Source organism: Pagrus major, chromosome 16 (genome assembly GCF_040436345.1).
Source record: "Pagrus major chromosome 16, Pma_NU_1.0".
Lineage (NCBI taxonomy): Eukaryota > Metazoa > Chordata > Actinopteri > Spariformes > Sparidae > Pagrus > Pagrus major.
In genome coordinates this window covers 365,362-384,829 of record NC_133230.1, presented here as the reverse complement: position 1 = coordinate 384,829, position 19,468 = coordinate 365,362, and the positions used below count along the sequence as shown (strand labels likewise).

The following is a 19,468-nucleotide window of genomic DNA, read 5'->3' as shown; positions in this document are numbered from 1 at the left end:
AGAGTGACGGCAGCCCCCCCCCTGTACTTCGTTACATCATCAGTGTGTATATCTGATGACATTGATTAGTTAATAAGAGGGATCACACACTGAAGAAAATACTTCCTAGTTCTAAACACGTGCTTTTATCTTGAAAGGACTTCTTGAACCCGGTGATTGAAGTGAACCTTCAGCCAACAGTCTGTCTGCCCCGCCCCTTCCCCTCCCTCCCGTCCAATCAGAGAGCTGAGACACAGAGGGTGTAAGAAAAGTGTCCGTAAAGTTTAATTCAGTCTCAGTATGACCAGGTGGGTTACAGACCTGCTGAAGGTAACAACTAAAATGTTGTGAGTGTATAATCATCTTTTCTTTTCTTCTGTTGATTCTGTTTGTCTCCATGTTGGATCAGAAATGGAAGCTTTGGTCACATAAGAGTGAAAAAACATTCGTATACAGTTGCACTTTAAAAAAGAAACAAGGAGCGACTGATCGACATTAAGGCAAACAGACTGAAGCTCCACCGTCAGCTGGAGGACACGAACATCAGAACAGAGGCTACAGTTAGTGACGAAGAGGAGGAGGAGATGATGAAGATTAGCGTTCATTAGTTAACTAATACAAACATATACAAGGCTGTTTCATTTAGTGACTTTACACTTTAATAAGAACAGGAACCGACCCAGAGCTGGACGCCATCACACAGCAGCAGAACAGGAAGTTCACCGAGACAATAAAACCACCCCCGGACACGCACACGCACACGCACACGCACACACACAATAACAGAGGAGGAGGAAGATGAGACAGAACGACTTGCTGACGACGGCTGAAGCAGCAACGAAAAAAATGAAGAGACAGACAGACGAACGCAATCAGGACCGGGCTGGTCCATCAGGACCGGGCTGGTCCATCAGGACCGGGGTTTTCTGTCTGTTTTTGAGTCCTGAACGTCTGATTTTGTTGAAGCTGAATTTAAACCCTCTCTGCTCGTCTCTTCAATCTGAATCATTTTCTACAAATTAACACAAAATATGAAGAAAGTGATTTGAAACGTTTCAGCTTGAACCCAAAAACCTTCAAAACAAACAGGTGGAAAAGTTTTCACTTTGTGACTCAATAACAGACAGAAGAAGAAGTCTGGGACTGACTGGACCAGCAGAGTGGGACCAGCAGACTGGACCAGCAGACTGGGACCAGCAGAGTGGGACCAGGACCACCTCCCGAGAGACGTTCACATGTTTCTGGTTCTGGATCAGACGTCAGGGTTCCTTCATGTGTTGAGCTGTTGGATAGCTGTGGGCTAACGCTAGCTTAACTGCTTCTTCTTCTGGTGTTTGTGTCAGTTCAGCTTCAGGTGCAGCAGCGCCTCCTGCTGGACTGGAGGAGGACCCACCTTGTTCACATGTGCCGGTAGCAGTACAGACTGGGACGGGCCGTGGCTAACTGGTTAGCATGTTTAGAGTTAACTATGAATGTTTATAAGTGAAATTCTTTAAACTGGGTGTGTGGACCAGAGGTCAGAGACAACATCTGGACCTGTGTGGACCAGAGGTCAGAGACAACATCTGGACCTGTGTGTCACGGCTGCCCTGTCACTCGTATTGATCGAGTATCAGGAGCTGTTAACAGGAGTCTGATCAGAACACCTGAACCAGGAGACATTTTGATTGTTTAATAATCAATAATCTCATGTGAACGTCACTCAGGAAACACTGCTGGACCAGTAGAACCAGTAGAACCAGTCCAGAGAGGAAGAGGAGGATGAAGGAGATGAAGAGGACGGTGTCAGGTTAGTGATGAAGACGACAGACTTCCTGTCTTTAACCCTCAGCGCTCTCTCTCTCTCTCTCTACTGTTCTCGGTGTCGTTCGTCCATCCGTCTGGGCTCCGCGGTGGGCGTGTCCAGTTTGATATGGGCGGGGCTGTGTCGAAGGGGCGTGTCCAGTTTGATGCAGGCGGGGTCACAGAGTTAAGTGTTCCCTTTGAGGACGCCCAGACAGCTCTGCAGCAGCTGGAGGTTCCCCTGCAGGTGAGAGGGGCGGGGCCAGAGGAGCACACAGGTGAGTCACACAGGTGAGGGTTAGGGGGAGACACAGAGACTAGAGGCGGGACAAAGGCTCAAACAGAGCATTAAAACAGGAAGTCAAACAATAAAAACTTCACATTAAAGGCAGCTGAAAGAAACAAGAATAAATAACTTCCTGTTTCTATATTTGTCTTCTTGTTGACAGTCAACCCAATCAGCTGATCCATACGTGGCTCATTCATTCATCTCAGTCTGTTCAGGCTCTCAAACTGCCGGCACGCTAAAAACACATGAGTTGAGGCTAACAGTTTCCCCCTACTTCCATGCTTTATGCTAAGCTAGGCTAACACATTGATTATTGATTAACGTGACCGTACAATAACTGGGCTGTTACCTTGGCGTGTTTGAGCTCCAGCTCTGCCAACTCCACCAGGTTCTTCCTGAACGCTGCCACTCGTCTCGTCTTGAAGTCGATGAGCTCTGAGGTTAAAACACAGACACGGTCAGGGCCGATCATTGATCAGGGCCGATCATTGATCAGGGCCGATCATTGATCAGGACAGTTTCACACCCTCTCATCTTCCTCTGGAATCTAACCAACAACCCTGAAGTGTTTATAAGTCAGAGTTAAACACTGATTCATCACATCTCTGCTGCTTCACACAGAGACTCTTAAAAACCCTCCACCAGCTGCCTGGAGCTGCTCTCATGAGTCCTCCTGTGACCACTGAGACTCTCTGTGGGTCACTGAGGTTCTCTGAGGGTCACTGTGGTTCTCTGAGGTTCTCTGAGGGTCACTGAGGTTCTCTGAGGTTCTCACCTTGCTTGGCGGACTCGGAGATCTTCTCAAACTTGTGGCAGCAGAGCTGCTGGCTGGTCTCGGCCTGCAGGACGTCTCTGTTCTTGGCTCGAGCTTTATCCAGAGCCTTGTTAGCGTTCTCGTAGTCCACCAGAGACCGGCTCCTCCGGTACAGCAGGTCCTGAACACCACAGACACACTAATGATTATTTCCTGGACTCATCGATCAGTTGTCGAGTCGATAAGTATTGATCCGTGTTTGGTCCTCAGCAGAACATCTTCACATGAACTGATAGAAACAGATGAAGTGTTTCCTCCCGTCAGTCCGTCTTCAGTAGGAACCAATGAGCCTCAGACAGGAAGTCAGACAGTTTATAGGGACGGACCAACATGTTGTAGTTCTGAACGTGATTAAATGAGTCTGACCTTTGCAGCCTGAGACTCTCTCAGGTAATATTTGAGCAGGTCGGCAAGTTTCAGGTCTTCATCTGCTGCCACACGAGCCTCGATCTTCTGTAACACACACACAGACACACACAGGTCAACACAACAACAACAACAACACACGAGCCTCGATCTTCTGTAACACACACACACACACACGCACAGACAGACAGACACACACACACACACAGTGTGGTCACGTGACTCAGACGTACCCTCGTCTTCTCAAACAGCTCCGACACTTTCAGGAAGAACCTGAGAGACAACAGACAGGAAACGCATCATTAGCAGGAAGTGATGTCAACACAGTGACATCAAACAAACTGTGGTGATGTCACAGTGACATCACTGATGACTCAGACGTGTATGTGTTCGTACTTGCAGACGTCTGTGGAGTCCTGTGTTCCTAACGTGTAGAGAGACGAGGCGATTCTGTTGATGTCATCAGCAGCGTCTGACACACACACACACACACACACACACGTTAAAAAATCTGAGCAGCTCAGGTGGAGATGTCATAGAAAACTGACTACTACATTTCCCATGATGCACCTGCACAGACAGACTTCCTGTCAGGTGAGCAGCTCACCTGCTGTGGTTCTGTTCTAAAGTGAAGCTGGTTCTTACTTTTGTGTGAACGGATCATCCGGTCAGATTTGGCCGAAGCGTCTTTGACTCTGTTGTGATATTCTAACAGAAACGTCTTCTCGTGCTCGAAGAAGTCGTCCACGTCCTGAAACACAGACGGACAGGTGTGAGACAGGTGTGACTCAACATGAGGACAGGTGTGAGACAGGTGTGACTCAACATGAGGACAGGTGTGAGACAGGTGTGATTCTCAGGTGTGTCACCTTGACTCCGGCCACCAGGACGCCGTCGGCCGACTTCACCACATTCTTGAAGAAGTCCTCCAGCTTCTCCTTCTTGTTCTTCCCTCGTACACTCAGCTGACACACACACACACACACACACACACACACACACACACACACACACACACACACACACACACACACACACACAGGTCAAAGGTCACAACAACAACAACACATTTCTGTCTTCTGTCAGAAGTCATGACGACCACAGGCCTCCATTTTGTTTCATCTGGGCTGTATTAAAGAAAATATGACATCACTTCCTGTCAGTCTTGACTCTTGACATGTTAATCTCAGGTGAGTGAAGGTGTGTGAGGCGGTGTCAGGTGTGTGAGGCGTGGTCAGGTGTGTGAGGCGTGGTCAGGTGACTCACGTCCTGGTTGTACTCCAGGAAGACGTGGAAGTTGAGGTCTTTCCTGAGGACAGGATGAGCCGCCACACGACACAGGAAGACCTCGTGCATGGCGACGGTCTTCTTGAAGATGGCGAGGTACTCTCTGAGAGAGGAAACATGGCGGTCAGCGTGGGACACAGGTGGGAGTTAGCAGGTAACTAGTTACTTCGTTACTCAGTGAGTGACTCACGCCTCCAGCTCCTGCTTCATCTTGGTGAACTCCTCCTTGGTCATGGATCCTTCTCCCTCCCCGAGCTTCTGCAGCTTCTCTCTGGATGCATCAAAGTCTGGTCTGGGGGGGGCAGGGGGGATCTAAACAACAACATCAACATCAACAACAACACCTGTGTGTGTGTGTGTGTGCATGTGTGTGTGTGTGTGTGCGTGTGTGCGTGTGTGTGTGCGTGTGTGTGCGTGTGTGAGGTCATTACGATGTATCCTGCGTAGTCTTCGTTCTCGACGAACGAGTCGTGCAGCCAGATGAACTCTTCGTGCTGTCGGACCACCGAGAACTCGTTCTGCTTAAAGTTAGGGAGCGTGCTCTGTGGAGACAGGAAGTGACATCACCACATCAGCTGACTGATGTACTGTCAAATTAAAACACTGAGCAGTGATTCTGAATCGAGAATCCATGTTGGTTTATTTTCTTCTTCAGAGATCCTTCAATGATTTGTTTGTGAAGAGGGTTCACTCTGGACAGATTAGAGGAACTGAATTTCTCTCTGTGTTTGTTTGTTGTTTATTGTTGTTTACTCTCTGAAAATAAAATGTTTAAATCAGAGACCAGTGGTGGACCTGGAGGATCATGACACTGTGTTTAAACCTGTATACAAAGTAATCTATTACATGAGTGACTCCATATTTAACCCCACAGAGACAGTGAAATATAAAGTAATCTATTACATGAGTTACAGTGAAGAGTCTGACCTTGGTGTGGACGGTGAACTTGACCTTGTCTCTCTCACTCAGAGCGTCAGAGATGTCCACCTGCAGCGTGGCGTCCGTCTGTAGGTCCACGTTCACCGCCCGGGGCTGCAGGATGACAGACACACACATATCCCATCATGCACCACACCACTGACAGTCACATCACCTGCATCCGACTGAGCGACCACACCTGCGACGACTTGTATCACGTGACTGAATCTCTTCGGTGTGACGAGCTGACGGAGTGAACATGTTAAAGCAGCAGGACGGTTTCAGTCCAGAGGAGGTGAAATAAGACCGGTTCTGGTTGATTCTGCTCCAGGATGGAAGAAAACAGGCTGACAGGATCTGAATCTTAGCACGCTGAATTGAAAGCATTAAGATATTTTATGCCGTGTGTCCACACAGACGGCTTCACTGCCTGAAACAAACACTGTGTGGACCGGGCCTGGTATCTGACCGGGATGGGACCAGATTTTATTGTGTTGTGTCTGCCTCTTCTCATTATTTAACTACGTAATGCTCCTTTAATCTTGTTGGACTGCGTCCGGATCAGAACGTGAGCAGCGATTCTGGTGTCACATGTCACATGTCCGATCTGAACTAGTGACTGATAATAAAAATAATAATCAAGTTACTTTGATTCAGTTGTAACTCTGTGGTCATGTGACCAACAGAGTAACTGAGCTCACATGACCGCTAACAAGCTAATAATGTTAGCATTTCACTGCCTGGTGTGTGTGTGTGTGTGTGTGTGTGTGTGTGTGTGTGTGTGTGTGTGTGTGTGTGTGTGTGTTCTGTTATTGTGACAGTATGTGACTGCGGCACCCTGACCTCCATGCAGAGCTCCAGGCTCTGAAGCCCGTTAACGTCGAGGTCAGACTGTAATGATGTCATCACATGTCATCACATGTCGCATGTCATCACATGACATGTCATCACGTGACACATCATCACATGTCACATGTCATCACATGTCACATGTCATCACATTTCACGTCATCACGTCACTGTAACATTTGGGAAGTGTAGACGAGCCGCACCATTCAATTATTTTATCTCTATTCAAGTTAGCCAGCTCGCTAACTTTTTGTCCCTCTGATTAGCTTTTCTACGCAGCGTATAAAGTTTTAATAAATGTTTATGACACACGTGAAAACATCTTTTATATTATTACACCTGTGTTTACATGTAAACAAGCCTCAGTCAGGTGTCGCTACATTACAGTGTGTAATAAACATGTTTACACACAAACAGTCAGCTGGTGCAGCACAAGTCAAACAAGTGTGTCATTATAATATAAAGAAACAGATGAACACTCTGTTCATTAAGTCTGTGACTGAGAACAGTGATCATCACGACTCATCATAACACACAGAACATAGAACACAGAACACACAGAGCAGACAGAACACACAGAGCAGACAGAACACAGAACACATAGAACACAGAACACACAGAACACACAGAACAGACAGAACACAGAACAGACAGAACACACAGAACACAGAACACACAGAGAACACAGAACAGACAGAACACAGAACACACAGAACACAGAACACAGAGCAGACAGAGCAGACAGAACACAGAACACAGAACAGACAGAACACAGAACACAGAACACAGAGCAGACAGAGCACAGAGCAGACAGAACACAGAACACACAGAGAACACAGAGCAGACAGAACACACAGAACACAGAACACACAGAACAGACAGAACACAGAACACAGAACACACAGAGCAGACAGAGCACACAGAGAGCACAGAGCAGACAGAACACAGAACACAGAGCAGACAGAACACAGAACACACACAGAACACAGAGCAGACAGAACACAGAACACAGAGCAGACAGAACACAGAACACAGAGCAGACAGAACACAGAACACACACAGAACACAGAGCAGACAGAACACAGAACACAGAGCAGACAGAACACAGAACACAGAGCAGACAGAACACAGAACACACAGAGCAGACAGAACACACAGAACACACAGAGAGCACAGAGCAGACAGAACACAGAACACAGAGCAGACAGAACACAGAACACACAGAACACACAGAGCAGACAGAACACAGAACACACAGAACACAGAACACACAGAACACACAGAGCAGACAGAACACAGAACACACAGAACACAGAACACACAGAACACACAGAGCAGACAGAACACACAGAGAGCACAGAGCAGACAGAACACACAGAACACAGAACACAGAACACAGAGCAGACAGAACACAGAACACACAGAACACACAGAGCAGACAGAACACAGAACACAGAACACACAGAACACAGAACACACAGAGCAGACAGAGAACACAGAACACAGAACACAGAACACAGAACACACAGAGCAGACAGAACACAGAGCAGACAGAAGACAGAACACACAACACACAACACACTGGTTTCATGTTAGAGACAGAGGAGGTCTCACTCTGTTCCTTTTCATCTGGACTGGAGAGAATTAGCCAATTACCATCACAGTGTGTGTGTGTGTGTGTGTGTGTGTGTGTGTGTCTGTGTGTGTGTGTGTGTGTGTCTGTGTGTGTGTGTGTGTGTGTGTCATGTGACCGCCTGACGTTAAGCAGCTGATTAACAACACTTAATGATCTGAAACGTTAGCTGCTAGCTACATCTGTTAGCCAGGTTAGCTCAGTTAGCCGCTTAAGCTAACGGCCTGCAGCTGTTTGGACCCCAAACACACACAGTCCAACCACAGCTGACGCACACACACACTGAGCCCGTTAGCATGAAGCTAACGTTAGCATACACTGCTAACCTGGCTAGACAACCAGAGCTAATGCTAGGTGGATGCTTGAGCCGAGCCGAACAGAACCCGGAGCCAGTCCAGTCACACAGACAGACAGACAGACAGACAGGTGAGACAGACAGACAGACAGGTGAGACAGTGAGCACTCACTCCCCGGTCCTCCTCGGAGAGGAAGTCGGGTCCGTCGTCCAGCCCTTCCTGCTGCGGAGACAGAGACACAGAGCCGTTAGTTTACCGACACACGCCCGCTCACTGACCGGGACACAGCGACACGACGCCCGGCGGAGCCCCGGCGGCTCCCCGGCGGCTCCCCGGAGGCTCCCCGGGGCCCTGCGGAGCGGACACACGGTAAAAAAACAGGAGCGAGAGCGGAGAAAAGACATAAACTCACCATCATGGCTGCGAACGGGTGGAGACAGGAAGTGCTGTGACGTCACCACGGCAGGGCCGATTTCATGACTCAAATTCAAAACAAGAAGAAGAAGAGTAACTGTGAGAGTAATGTAACGGAGAGTATTTCAGTGTATTAGTATCCCTCAGAATCTAAAATTTTCATATTTACAATGTTAATGACGTCAAAATATATAATGTTTTATTTAATGTACTGAAATGATTCTACTTTTCCTTCAGTTACATTTTAAAGGCAGGACTTTTACTTGTAACTGAGTATTTCTACACCGAGTATTTCTACACCGAGTATTTCTACACCGGGTATTTCTACACCGGGTATTTCTACACTGAGTATTTCTACACCGAGTATTTCTACACCGGGTATTTCTACACTGAGTATTTCTACACCGAGTATTTCTACACCGAGTATTTCTACACCGAGTATTTCTATACCGAGTATTTCTACACTGAGTATTTCTACACCGAGTATTTCTACACCGGGTATTTCTACACCGAGTATTTCTATACCGAGTATTTCTACACTGGGTGTTTCTACACTGAGTATTTCTATACCGAGTATTTCTATACCGAGTATTTCTACACTGAGTATTTCTACACCGGGTATTTCTACACCGAGTATTTCTACACTGAGTATTTCTATACTGAATATTTCTACACTGAGTATTTCTACACTGAGTATTTCTACACTGAGTATTTCTACACTGGGTATTTCTACACTGAGTATTTCTACACCGAGTATTTCTACACTGGGTATTTCTACACTGAGTATTTCTACACCGAGTATTTCTACACTGGGTATTTCTACACTGAGTATTTCTACACCGAGTATTTCTACACCGAGTATTTCTACACTGAGTATTTCTACACTGAGTATTTATACACCGAGTATTTCTACACCGAGTATTTCTACACCGAGTATTTCTACACCGGGTATTTCTACACCGAGTATTTCTACACCGAGTATTTCTACACCGAGTATTTCTACACCGGGTATTTCTACACCGAGTATTTCTACACCGGGTATTTCTACACCGAGTATTTCTACACCGAGTATTTCTACACTGAGTATTTCTACACTGAGTATTTCTACACTGAGTATTTCTACACCGAGTATTTCTACACCGAGTATTTCTACACTGAGTATTTCTACACTGGGTATTTCTACACTGAGTATTTCTACACCGAGTATTTCTACACCGAGTATTTCTACACCGGGTATTTCTACACTGAGTATTTCTACACCGAGTATTTCTACACCGAGTATTTCTACACTGAGTATTTCTACACCGAGTATTTCTACACTGAGTATTTCTACACTGGGTATTTCTACACTGAGTATTTCTACACCGAGTATTTCTACACCGAGTATTTCTACACCGGGTATTTCTACACTGAGTATTTCTACACCGAGTATTTCTACACCGGGTATTTCTACACTGAGTATTTCTACACTGAGTATTTCTACACCGAGTATTTCTACACTGAGTATTTCTACACTGAGTATTTCTACACTGAGTATTTCTACACCGAGTATTTCTACACTGAGTATTTCTACACCGAGTATTTCTACACCGAGTATTTCTACACTGGGTATTTCTACACTGGGTATCAAATAAATTTGGGGATCACTGATGTTTGAGGAGAGGTCTCACTCGTGGAGGAAAAAGTGAACTGTACTAAATTCTTTTATTTCTATAGGCATCACGATCAATAATTGGTTTTGATGATCCTGTAGTTAAATCTGATGACAGCCCTCATCCATCAGTATCTCACTCACATCTTTCTGCAGAACAAGTACTTGATTAGTATTTTGAATGTAGGGCTTGTAATGGAGTATTTTTACTCTGTTGGTACCTTTACTGAGATAAAGGATCAGAATGGTAAATCACTGCCTCTGTGGAAGATATATTTGGTCTTAATTCAGATTAAAAGTCCAGATAGAAAATCAAAAGAGAGAAAATGAAAAATATTATTACACTGCTGGAATAATTGGGCCGTAAAAGCTCATTTGAAACTCGTGAAAATTCAAAAGCTTAAGTTGAAACTGAAAACGGTGATGAAGACGAGAACAGATGAAATAAAAATGTTAAATAGTTTTTGCTCTTCACCACTTTTGAACGTTATTAGTTATTCATGTTTATATACTGATGATACTTTAGTGATGAAATGTGTCTGCAGTTCAGCTCAGTGACCAGCAGGAGGACACAGACCTGACTCACCTGAGGGATTCTGGGTAATGAACCATCTTCACATCCGTTACATCATTAAAACACATCAGAGCCGTTTCAGTTCTTTAGGAGTTATTAATTTATACATGTGTAAATGTTTACTGCTGTTTGTCTTCATCTGAGCTGCAAACCAAACTCCAATCATAGAAACTATAAATTAACACTGAACTGAGATCTTTACTTCGGTGACGTGAAGAAAAACTCAGTTATGAGTAAAAGTATAGGAATCCAAATGTACTTAAAGTACCAAAAGTAAAAGTACTGGTATAAATATTATTAAATTAAATTATTAAATATTATTATATTATAATTACTGACGCCTTCATGTGTTGCTCAGTTTAATGTCACAGCTGATATTCATCTGTAAAAACTAATAATCACTTATTGATTCATCTGCAAAGTAACCGAAGTTATCAATAAATGTAGTGAAGAATAACGTAGCAGACTTCCCTCTGAATAAAAAAGCAGAAAATGGAAATACTTGAGTAAATGTACTTAGTTACTTTCCACCAGTGACAGTCTGGGACTGTGATCTGTTCATTTAATCTTCATGTGAGGTTCATTCACAAGTTTTTCATTATTTAGACAAAATAAATTCAAACTTTCATCTTCAGCACTTCGGCATATTTTTATCCTTCCTGATGTTTCATTCTTGTCTTTCTGGACCTCCGTACCTGTCGAGTCTCAGACATGTTTGTGTGTCTGCAGCTGGTTGTGTAGTTGTGTCTCTGCAGCTGCTGGTTGTGTAGTTCTGCGTGGTCTCCCTGCAGCAGCTCGTCCGTCTGTCCAGTTTTTTGCCTTTTGTGGACACTGATGACTGGACTCAGAAGCATGTGTGGTCCAGAAATAGAAGCAGCAGGATCAGATTCTCCAGAGCTGATCAGTGACAGCAGCTTCACTCCTTTATACTTTAAACAACACGTTCAAACCTGACCACAGCAGCTGGGTCTCCTCCTGACAGCAGCAGGACCTGGTCCTGGTTTCACACCAGAGTCCCTGACCAGGTCGTCCCTGACCAGGTCTACACTGCAACACCTTTTAAGGGCAGGAATGTACCGCATCAGTCATTCAGCTGCTGAGGCTGCTCAACAGACGGGAAGTCAGGAGTCAGAGAGGAAGTCAGTCAGGGAGTCAGAATCCAGACAGGAAGTCAGTCAGGGAGTCAGAATCCAGACAGGAAGTCAGTCAGGGAGTCAGAATCCAGACAGGAAGTCAGTCAGGGAGTCAGATAGGAAGCCAAGAGTCAGACAGGAAGTCAGACAGGAAGTCAGGACTTTTACGATGGTTGAAGAAGAAAATCAGATTAACCCTTTAACTTACAGACTGATCATTTAGTTTCACTAATGTTCTTCACATTTAGAACCTGTGGAACCCTTAAAATCAGGTTCTGATGGACTCAAACAGAACATCAGCTGTAAGTCTCAGTTTGGTTCTAATGTGGTTCTACTGAGGTGTTATTGGTTCTGCTGGAGCTTATACTAATTATACTAAAGAATGTACTGGTTCTAATGAGGTTCTACCAAGTTTGTAGAGGTTCTAACATGGTTCTACTGAGGTCATACTGGTATCACATATCCCATAATTGATCAATTGGTGTTCTACTGGCATCTCACTGGTTCAGCTGATCTGACAATGTTCTACTTTAGTTTCTACCGATGTTGTACATGTTCTTCTACATTAGAACATAGTTTGTTATAATGTGGTCTCCTTAGATCACAATAATTCCACTGGGGTTCTTTTAAAAGGTCATTCTGGTTCTAACACTACTAGAGCTGTACATGTGTCAGACAGGTTCTACTGAGGTTCTACAGTGTTCAGAACGTTTTCACCCGGAGGTCGTTCCAGTCTGACTGCTGTTTAAAGGTCAGTGCAGAACGTAGAACCGACACCTGTTCCCCAGAGCAGATGTGAGGCTGACAGCAGGTGGAGGACCTGCGGGTGAAGACGCTCTGTGATTGGTGGAAGCAGAGACGAGGCGGGAGGCGTCAGATCTGCCACAGGCTTTTATTGCAAAGTGGCTTCCTGTGATCTCAGAAACAACGTTCCACTTTAAGGCTCCAGATGTCGTCGTGTTCTTGTTGTTGTTGTTGTTGTTGTTGTTGTGGGGTCGTCTCTCACTGCTGGGGTCAAATTCGGCTTCCTGTAGTGTTTCTTTACAAAATAAAAGTGCACTCTAACTAACTGGTGTGACGTTTACATTCAAACTGAAAGTAAGGCGACGACCAAACAGCTAGAATGACGGTGAGTCCGACAGGAATGAGAACTGAGGTAAACAAACGTTAGCGTGGTGACAAACAGAGAATTTAACGTTCTGTCTCGACCTGTAGTGTTTCAACAAAAAGTGCTGGGTAATCATCGGCTTCTTCTTCTCTTCTGATGCATAGTCTAACAATAAGTCTGCCTGGTTGAACATACTGAAGAAGAAACAACAGTTTACAATAATAAATAAAGTCATATGTAAAAAGCTGCGGGAGGCGGAGCTTCGCGGTGCGGCGCTCACCTCCGACACGTGTGGCTGCTTCCTTCACATCGACTTTTTGGCAAAACTCTGGCTGTGAGAGAGAGACAACCTTCCTGGGGTTTGGTAGTGTGTCGATTTTTCTGCCAGGTGAACAGAAGTCATGTGGCAACAAACTGGGAGGTGTTTGCATATCATTATGTTAATGAGATCTCCTTCATATTGAAAAAAAGCAAAAAGAACAAAAAGAAAACAAAGAGGCCTAAAGACGCTAACTCCTTCAGGACATGGATACAGACAGAGCAAGCTGCTGAGTGAAGCGGCGGTGTTCAGGTGGGGTCAGGTGCTTCGGTCCGGATGGCACGGCGGTTGGCTTGGCTCCGCTTGGCTCGCCGCAATGACATCACATGGGCTTGCCCTCCAGAGACACCACCACGTTCCCGCCCAGCTTCTCAGCCAGCGTGCTGCGGTCCTGGATGTCGTCAAGCCCGTTCACCTGCCACTCGTGTTTGATACCTGAGGAGACACACCTGAGGTCACAGAGGGCTCAGGGAGACACACACCTGAGCCGCTACACACACCTGAGCTCGACCAATCAGAGCTGAGCTCCACAGAGAACCACCTGACAGACGTTCCAGGTGTGTCAACGTGGTTAGCAACATGACACAATCAGCTAATACAGCAAGTTAAGCTAATCATTAATTATTATTTAAAGTTGTAATGATGACATGACCTCTGACCTCAGCAGCTCACATGACCTCTCACCTGTAAACTTCTTTTTGATGGCATCTTTAGAGCTGGCATAGATCATCTTGCTCTTCAGTGGAGCGCCATCTGGAGCCCTGAGGACGACACAGCAGGCAGAACATCAGAACCGTTTTAACCAATCAGATCGATCGTTGTTAAAGATGGTCCCTATGGCAACACCAGCTGGAGGAGAACCAAATCAAAATCAGATTCTGAATGCTGTCATTTCACAGATCATGAACCTGCTCTGAACACCTGAAACCTGATCAACCTCTGGTCTCTGATCAACCTCTGGTCTCTGAACAACCTCTGGTCTCTGATCAACCTCTGGTCTCTGAACAACCTCTGGTCACTGATCAACAACTGGTCCCTCATCAACCTCTGGTCTCTGATCAACAACTGGTCCCTCATCAACCTCTGGTCTCTGATCAACCTCTGGTCTCTGAACAACCTCCGGTCTCTGAACAACCTCTGGTCTCTGATCAACCTCTGGTCTCTGAACAACCTCTGGTCTCTGAACAACCTCTGGTCACTGATCAACAACTGGTCCCTCATCAACCTCTGGTCTCTGGTCAACAACTGGTCACTCATCAACCTCTGGTCTCTGATCAACCTCTGGTCTCTGAACAACCTCTGGTCTCTGATCAACCTCTGGTCCCTCATCAACCTCTGGTCTCTGATCAACCTCTGGTCCCTCATCAACCTCTGGTCTCTGATCAACAACTGGTCCCTCATCAACCTCTGGTCTCTGATCAACAACTGGTCCCTCATCAACCTCTGGTCTCTGATCAACATCTGGTCTCTGAACAACCTCTGGTCTCTGATCAACCTCTGGTCTCTGATCAACAACTGGTCCCTCATCAACCTCTGGTCTCTGACCAACAACTGGTCCCTCATCAACCTCTGGTCTCTGGCCAACCTCTGGTCCCTGATCAACAACTGGTCTCTGAACAACCTCTGGTCCCTGATCAACAACTGGTCTCTGATCAACAACTGGTCTCTGATCAACAACTGGTCCCTTATCAACAACTGGTCTCTGATCAACAACTGGTCTCTGATCAACAACTGGTCCCTTATCAACCTCTGGTCTCTGATCAACCTCTGGTCTCTGATCAACAACTGGTCTCTGATCAACAACTGGTCCCTCATCAACCTCTGGTCTCTGAACAACCTCTGGTCTCTGAACAACCTCTGGTCTCTGAACAACCTCTGGTCTCTGAACAACCTCTGGTCCCTGATCAACCTCTGGTCCCTGATCAACCTCTGGTCTCTGAACAACCTCTGGTCCCTGATCAACCTCTGGTCTCTGATCAACCTCTGGTCTCTAATCAACCTCTGGTCCCTGACCACAGACTGGTCCTAGATCAGTACCGTACCAGAAGATGAAGACGAGGTCCTCCTTCTTGGACTCCTTGGTCTCGTAGGTGGCGTCGTACAGACCGTATCTGCAGTCGTTGGGGGGGAGGAGGCTGACGAAGCAGGCGTAGGGGTCCTCCACCGTCTCTCCAATGTCGCCCACCAGGATCTGCTTCCCCTCCTCCACGATGATCTTCTTCTTGTCCTCGCTCAGACAGAACAGGACCGCCTTCTTCCTCTTCCTCACCTCGTCCTGGGTCGAAGACTTCCTCACCTTCATGTCGTTGAACACCCTGATGACCTCATCGTTCACTGTGACACCTGACGCCTGCAGACGACACAGATCAAACAAAACTTTATTTAAACAGCACTTTAAGAACAAGGTTACAAAGTGATCAAACATCAGACAGTTCAAATACTAATTGGAATAAAAACACCAACGAGGAAGATAAAACTGATCAGACACGTTGGAGCTAAAACACTGTGCTAACGTTAATGTAACGCTTCAGCCTCGGATGTTCAGTATGAGGTCAGTAAAACCAGCTCAGACATGGTTTAGATTGTGTGCAGCGGTGTGAACACCTGTCAGGTAACTGCTTATGATTGGTTCATCTACAGACATGTAATTGATTAATGACTGACCACTGACAGGCGGGATGAATGGTTGGATTTCTTTTTGTTTCTCCTCATGAATGTTAGCATGAAAAGCTAAGCACTAAGATGTCTCAGTAGAGCCTCACAGAGCTGTTAGCAGACTGTAGTGAAGCTACGCTGCATGATTAGCTGCCAGCTGTTTGTGCCGTTACCATGGAAACAGACGATAACCATTGGACACTGTTGAAGAAGACAACTGAAACATGGTGAGCTGAAGCCACGCCCCTTCTGATTCCCTCATGGACCTTATGTCAGACAGATGATGTATTGATCCTGTTGAATTGAATCACACAGATGATGTTTGTCAGTCTGTCATCAGACTGTGACGTCATTATAAAGACGTCGCAGTCGACGGCGTCATCAGTGACACTGTCTCTAACTGAAATATTGTAGAGCTGCTCCTGCATATCAGCAGCTCACAGAAGTGAACCAGAACCAGAACTGCAGTTGTCACTATGAGCAGGTTTATTGTGATGTTCATCTTGTTTACGAGCTTTTCTGAGCCCAGTTGGGTCCATGTTGGTGTTGGTTCTGGTGCTCATGAGACGATGTAGTTCACTGAGCGCTTTAACACAAAACTACATGAGGTTTGACTTTAATACAACAAACTGACAAACATCATGTGATTCATGACCCAGTTCAACAGGATCAATACATTATTTCTCTCTTCATCACTACCAGACAAAGGTTTGATCAACGAAGGTCCCACTGGGCACACAGGAAGGGGCGTGGCTTCAGCTCTCTGTGTGACGAACTTCCTGTTGAAACAGGAAATGGTTGACGAGTGAATCATCACTGAAGCTGTTCACTGTAAAATTAAAGCGTCTGTGTGACGGATCTTTGAACATCTAACTTTATTTAAAAAACTTACAGACGACAGAACTTTGACTCTGCTGTCAATCAATTCTCATTTTCTGAATATTAGATTTTTTTTGGTGGTAATGAATCAATGAATCAAACAGTCTGTCACAGTTTCCCAGAGGTCTGTCTGTTTGTCCTGGACCATCAGACGCAGCATGTGGACACATGAACTCTACTGATTATTTAATTTAACTTCTTCCATCGGTCTGCTGATGTTTCCTGTCTGGACTGTGTCTGGTTGTCCGCAGTATGCTGTATAAATAAAGTTTTACAGACACACAGCTGTCGCTGAGCTCTGTGAGGTTTACAGAATGTCCCTTTAGGCTGCAGACCAGCTGACTGGAGAAGACTAACAGAAGTCAGCTGACATCCTCATCTGGACTCACTGCACATCAGCTGATCACTGTTTTGATTATCAGTTCATTGATTGGTGATCTGATGGCTGTTAATGTTTCATTTTAAACAAACATACAATCAGCTGATCGATAATCATCATCAGTGTCACTCTGGATGTTTTACACACAGAGCCGTTGATCAAAGGAGGATCCTGTGACATCACTGCTGATGTCACTCTGCATCATGTTTAAGGTGTGACAGCTGATTGGATCAATAAACATGAAGACACAAAATGGCGTCACAGTGAGTCAGTTCTCAGCAGCTGACTGAGCGTAATGAACATAAGAACAGTGAGTTATTGATTAATGTGAACATGACTGTACACACTGATCAGTTTCATCAGCTGTATGAATGATGTCATCAGCTCACCGCTACACAACGTTAACATGTTAAACCTGTCGTTGTTGTTGTTTACATCCTGTTACCTACAGCTTTATATTTCTCTTCATTATCTGTCACACTGATTGATTTTAAACTAATTCTTTGATCTGTTGCCTTTATGTCTTCCTGATGTTTAAATGTATTGATTTATCTGTTTTTATTTCTTACACACTAATTAATATTAGTTCAGGATGTTTTAATGTTCACTTGATTGTTTATTCTGCGACATATGTGAATCTTTCTTTTTTTTTTAGTTTTGTGAATATTTTTGGTTCCCAATAAATAATGTGACACTTTTCATCCCAACAAACCAATAAAACTCATTCTGAGCGGTGTATAATATCTATCTATCTATCTATCTATCTATCTATCTATCTATATAAACATATATATATATATTGATTATTGTCTGTATTGAAGCATCTCAGCAGCGATGTGACACTTTTCATCCCAACAAACCAATAAAACTCATTCTGAGCGGTGTACTATATATATATATATAATATATATATTAACGACTCACTGCTGCGTTATTACTGGAGCTGAACATCTCATTAATTAAACAATTCATGTATTTATGAGGAATTATTAATATAAAGATTAACGTCACATACTTGCTGATTTATCACTTTTATTTATGTTAATTATCTTTAAGACTCAATCAATGAAATAATCATTAATAATTAATTAACTGAATGTTTTTCACTTTGTTGTTAACTGTACTTTAGTATTCATGATGTTGTTTCACTGAACACATTTAATACTTTTATTGAACTGTGCTAATCAACCAGCCCGCACGCACACGCACGCACACGCACACACAGACTGCAGAGTCACGGCTGTCTGTCTCTCTGCTAACTAACCCGGACTAAATCTAACAGAACGCGCTCCTTCATCTGAACCGGGTTAGTTCGGTTCAGCAGGTCGTGCCGGCCTGTCACGGCCCGGCCCGGCCCGGCCCGGCCCGGCAGGCAGGCAGGCTGGGTGGGTGCGGGCCGGTCTGCTCAGCAGGACCACAGCGGGAATAAGATGGCCGCCCCTGGCCACACGGCCTGGGGGCAGGCCCGGCCCATTCCGGCCCTGCTCGGCCCGAAACACGGCCCGTTGTACACATTCACTAATAAAAGCGTGAGTTAACGTGAGCAGGTGTGAGCGGGTGTGAGCAGGTGTGAGCGGGTCCTCGGCGGAGGTGTGTGGGTGAAGACCGGACCGAGTAACGGTCGGTGGCGGCAGCAGCTAGCTTAAATAACGGGAGCGGCAGCCATGCTAATGCTAATGCTAATGCTAATGCTAATGCTAATGCTAACATCACGCTACCGCCGAGCGGAGCCACATAACGGTCCTCCGAGGACCCGCACGGCGCCGCACTGGGGGCCGTGCGGGGCTCATCTACACCCCCACCTAACCCGGGGACGGGCTCCGGACGGGTCTTACCATGTTGTCCCGGGGTTTGTCCGCGCTGATTCGCCGTCAGATCGGGGTTTCTCAGGGGTGAAAGGTAGCGGGGAATGTGGCGTCCGAGCGGAGGAGGAGGAGGAGGAGGAAGAGGGGGGAGGAGGGGGAGGGGGGGAGGAGAGGGGCGGGGCCACACAGGCACCAGACCTGCGACACCGGCCGGTCCGGTCCGGTCCGGTCCGGATCACCTCACCGTCATTTATACTGTATACTGTACTTCATGTTCAGGTACTTTACCAGTTACTGAAAGCCTTGAGGTACTTTTCAGATTTAAACCAATAAAACAA

General features: G+C 45.6%; 2 protein-coding genes across 2 annotated transcripts; both read right to left on the bottom strand.

Moving 5' to 3' along the window:
- Positions 1-240: 240 nt before the first annotated feature.
- snx6 (sorting nexin 6) lies at positions 241-8,674 on the bottom strand. Its single transcript, XM_073483307.1, has 14 exons — positions 8,626-8,674; positions 8,385-8,435; positions 5,445-5,549; positions 4,949-5,059; positions 4,708-4,829; positions 4,497-4,620; positions 4,100-4,195; positions 3,876-3,981; positions 3,627-3,702; positions 3,464-3,503; positions 3,231-3,317; positions 2,826-2,985; positions 2,400-2,485; positions 241-2,002 (listed from the first exon to the last, which is right to left on the bottom strand). The coding sequence occupies exons 1-14, from the start codon at positions 8,629-8,631 to the stop codon at positions 1,949-1,951; spliced, it is 1,224 nt and encodes a 407-aa protein (XP_073339408.1). The 5' UTR covers positions 8,632-8,674; the 3' UTR covers positions 241-1,948.
- A 4,184-nt stretch (positions 8,675-12,858) lies between these two features.
- On the bottom strand, positions 12,859-19,265 carry cfl2 (cofilin 2 (muscle)). The gene is made up of 4 exons (XM_073483690.1): positions 19,161-19,265; positions 15,455-15,762; positions 14,097-14,173; positions 12,859-13,847 (listed from the first exon to the last, which is right to left on the bottom strand). The coding sequence occupies exons 1-4, from the start codon at positions 19,161-19,163 to the stop codon at positions 13,735-13,737; spliced, it is 501 nt and encodes a 166-aa protein (XP_073339791.1). The 5' UTR covers positions 19,164-19,265; the 3' UTR covers positions 12,859-13,734.
- Positions 19,266-19,468: the final 203 nt, after the last annotated feature.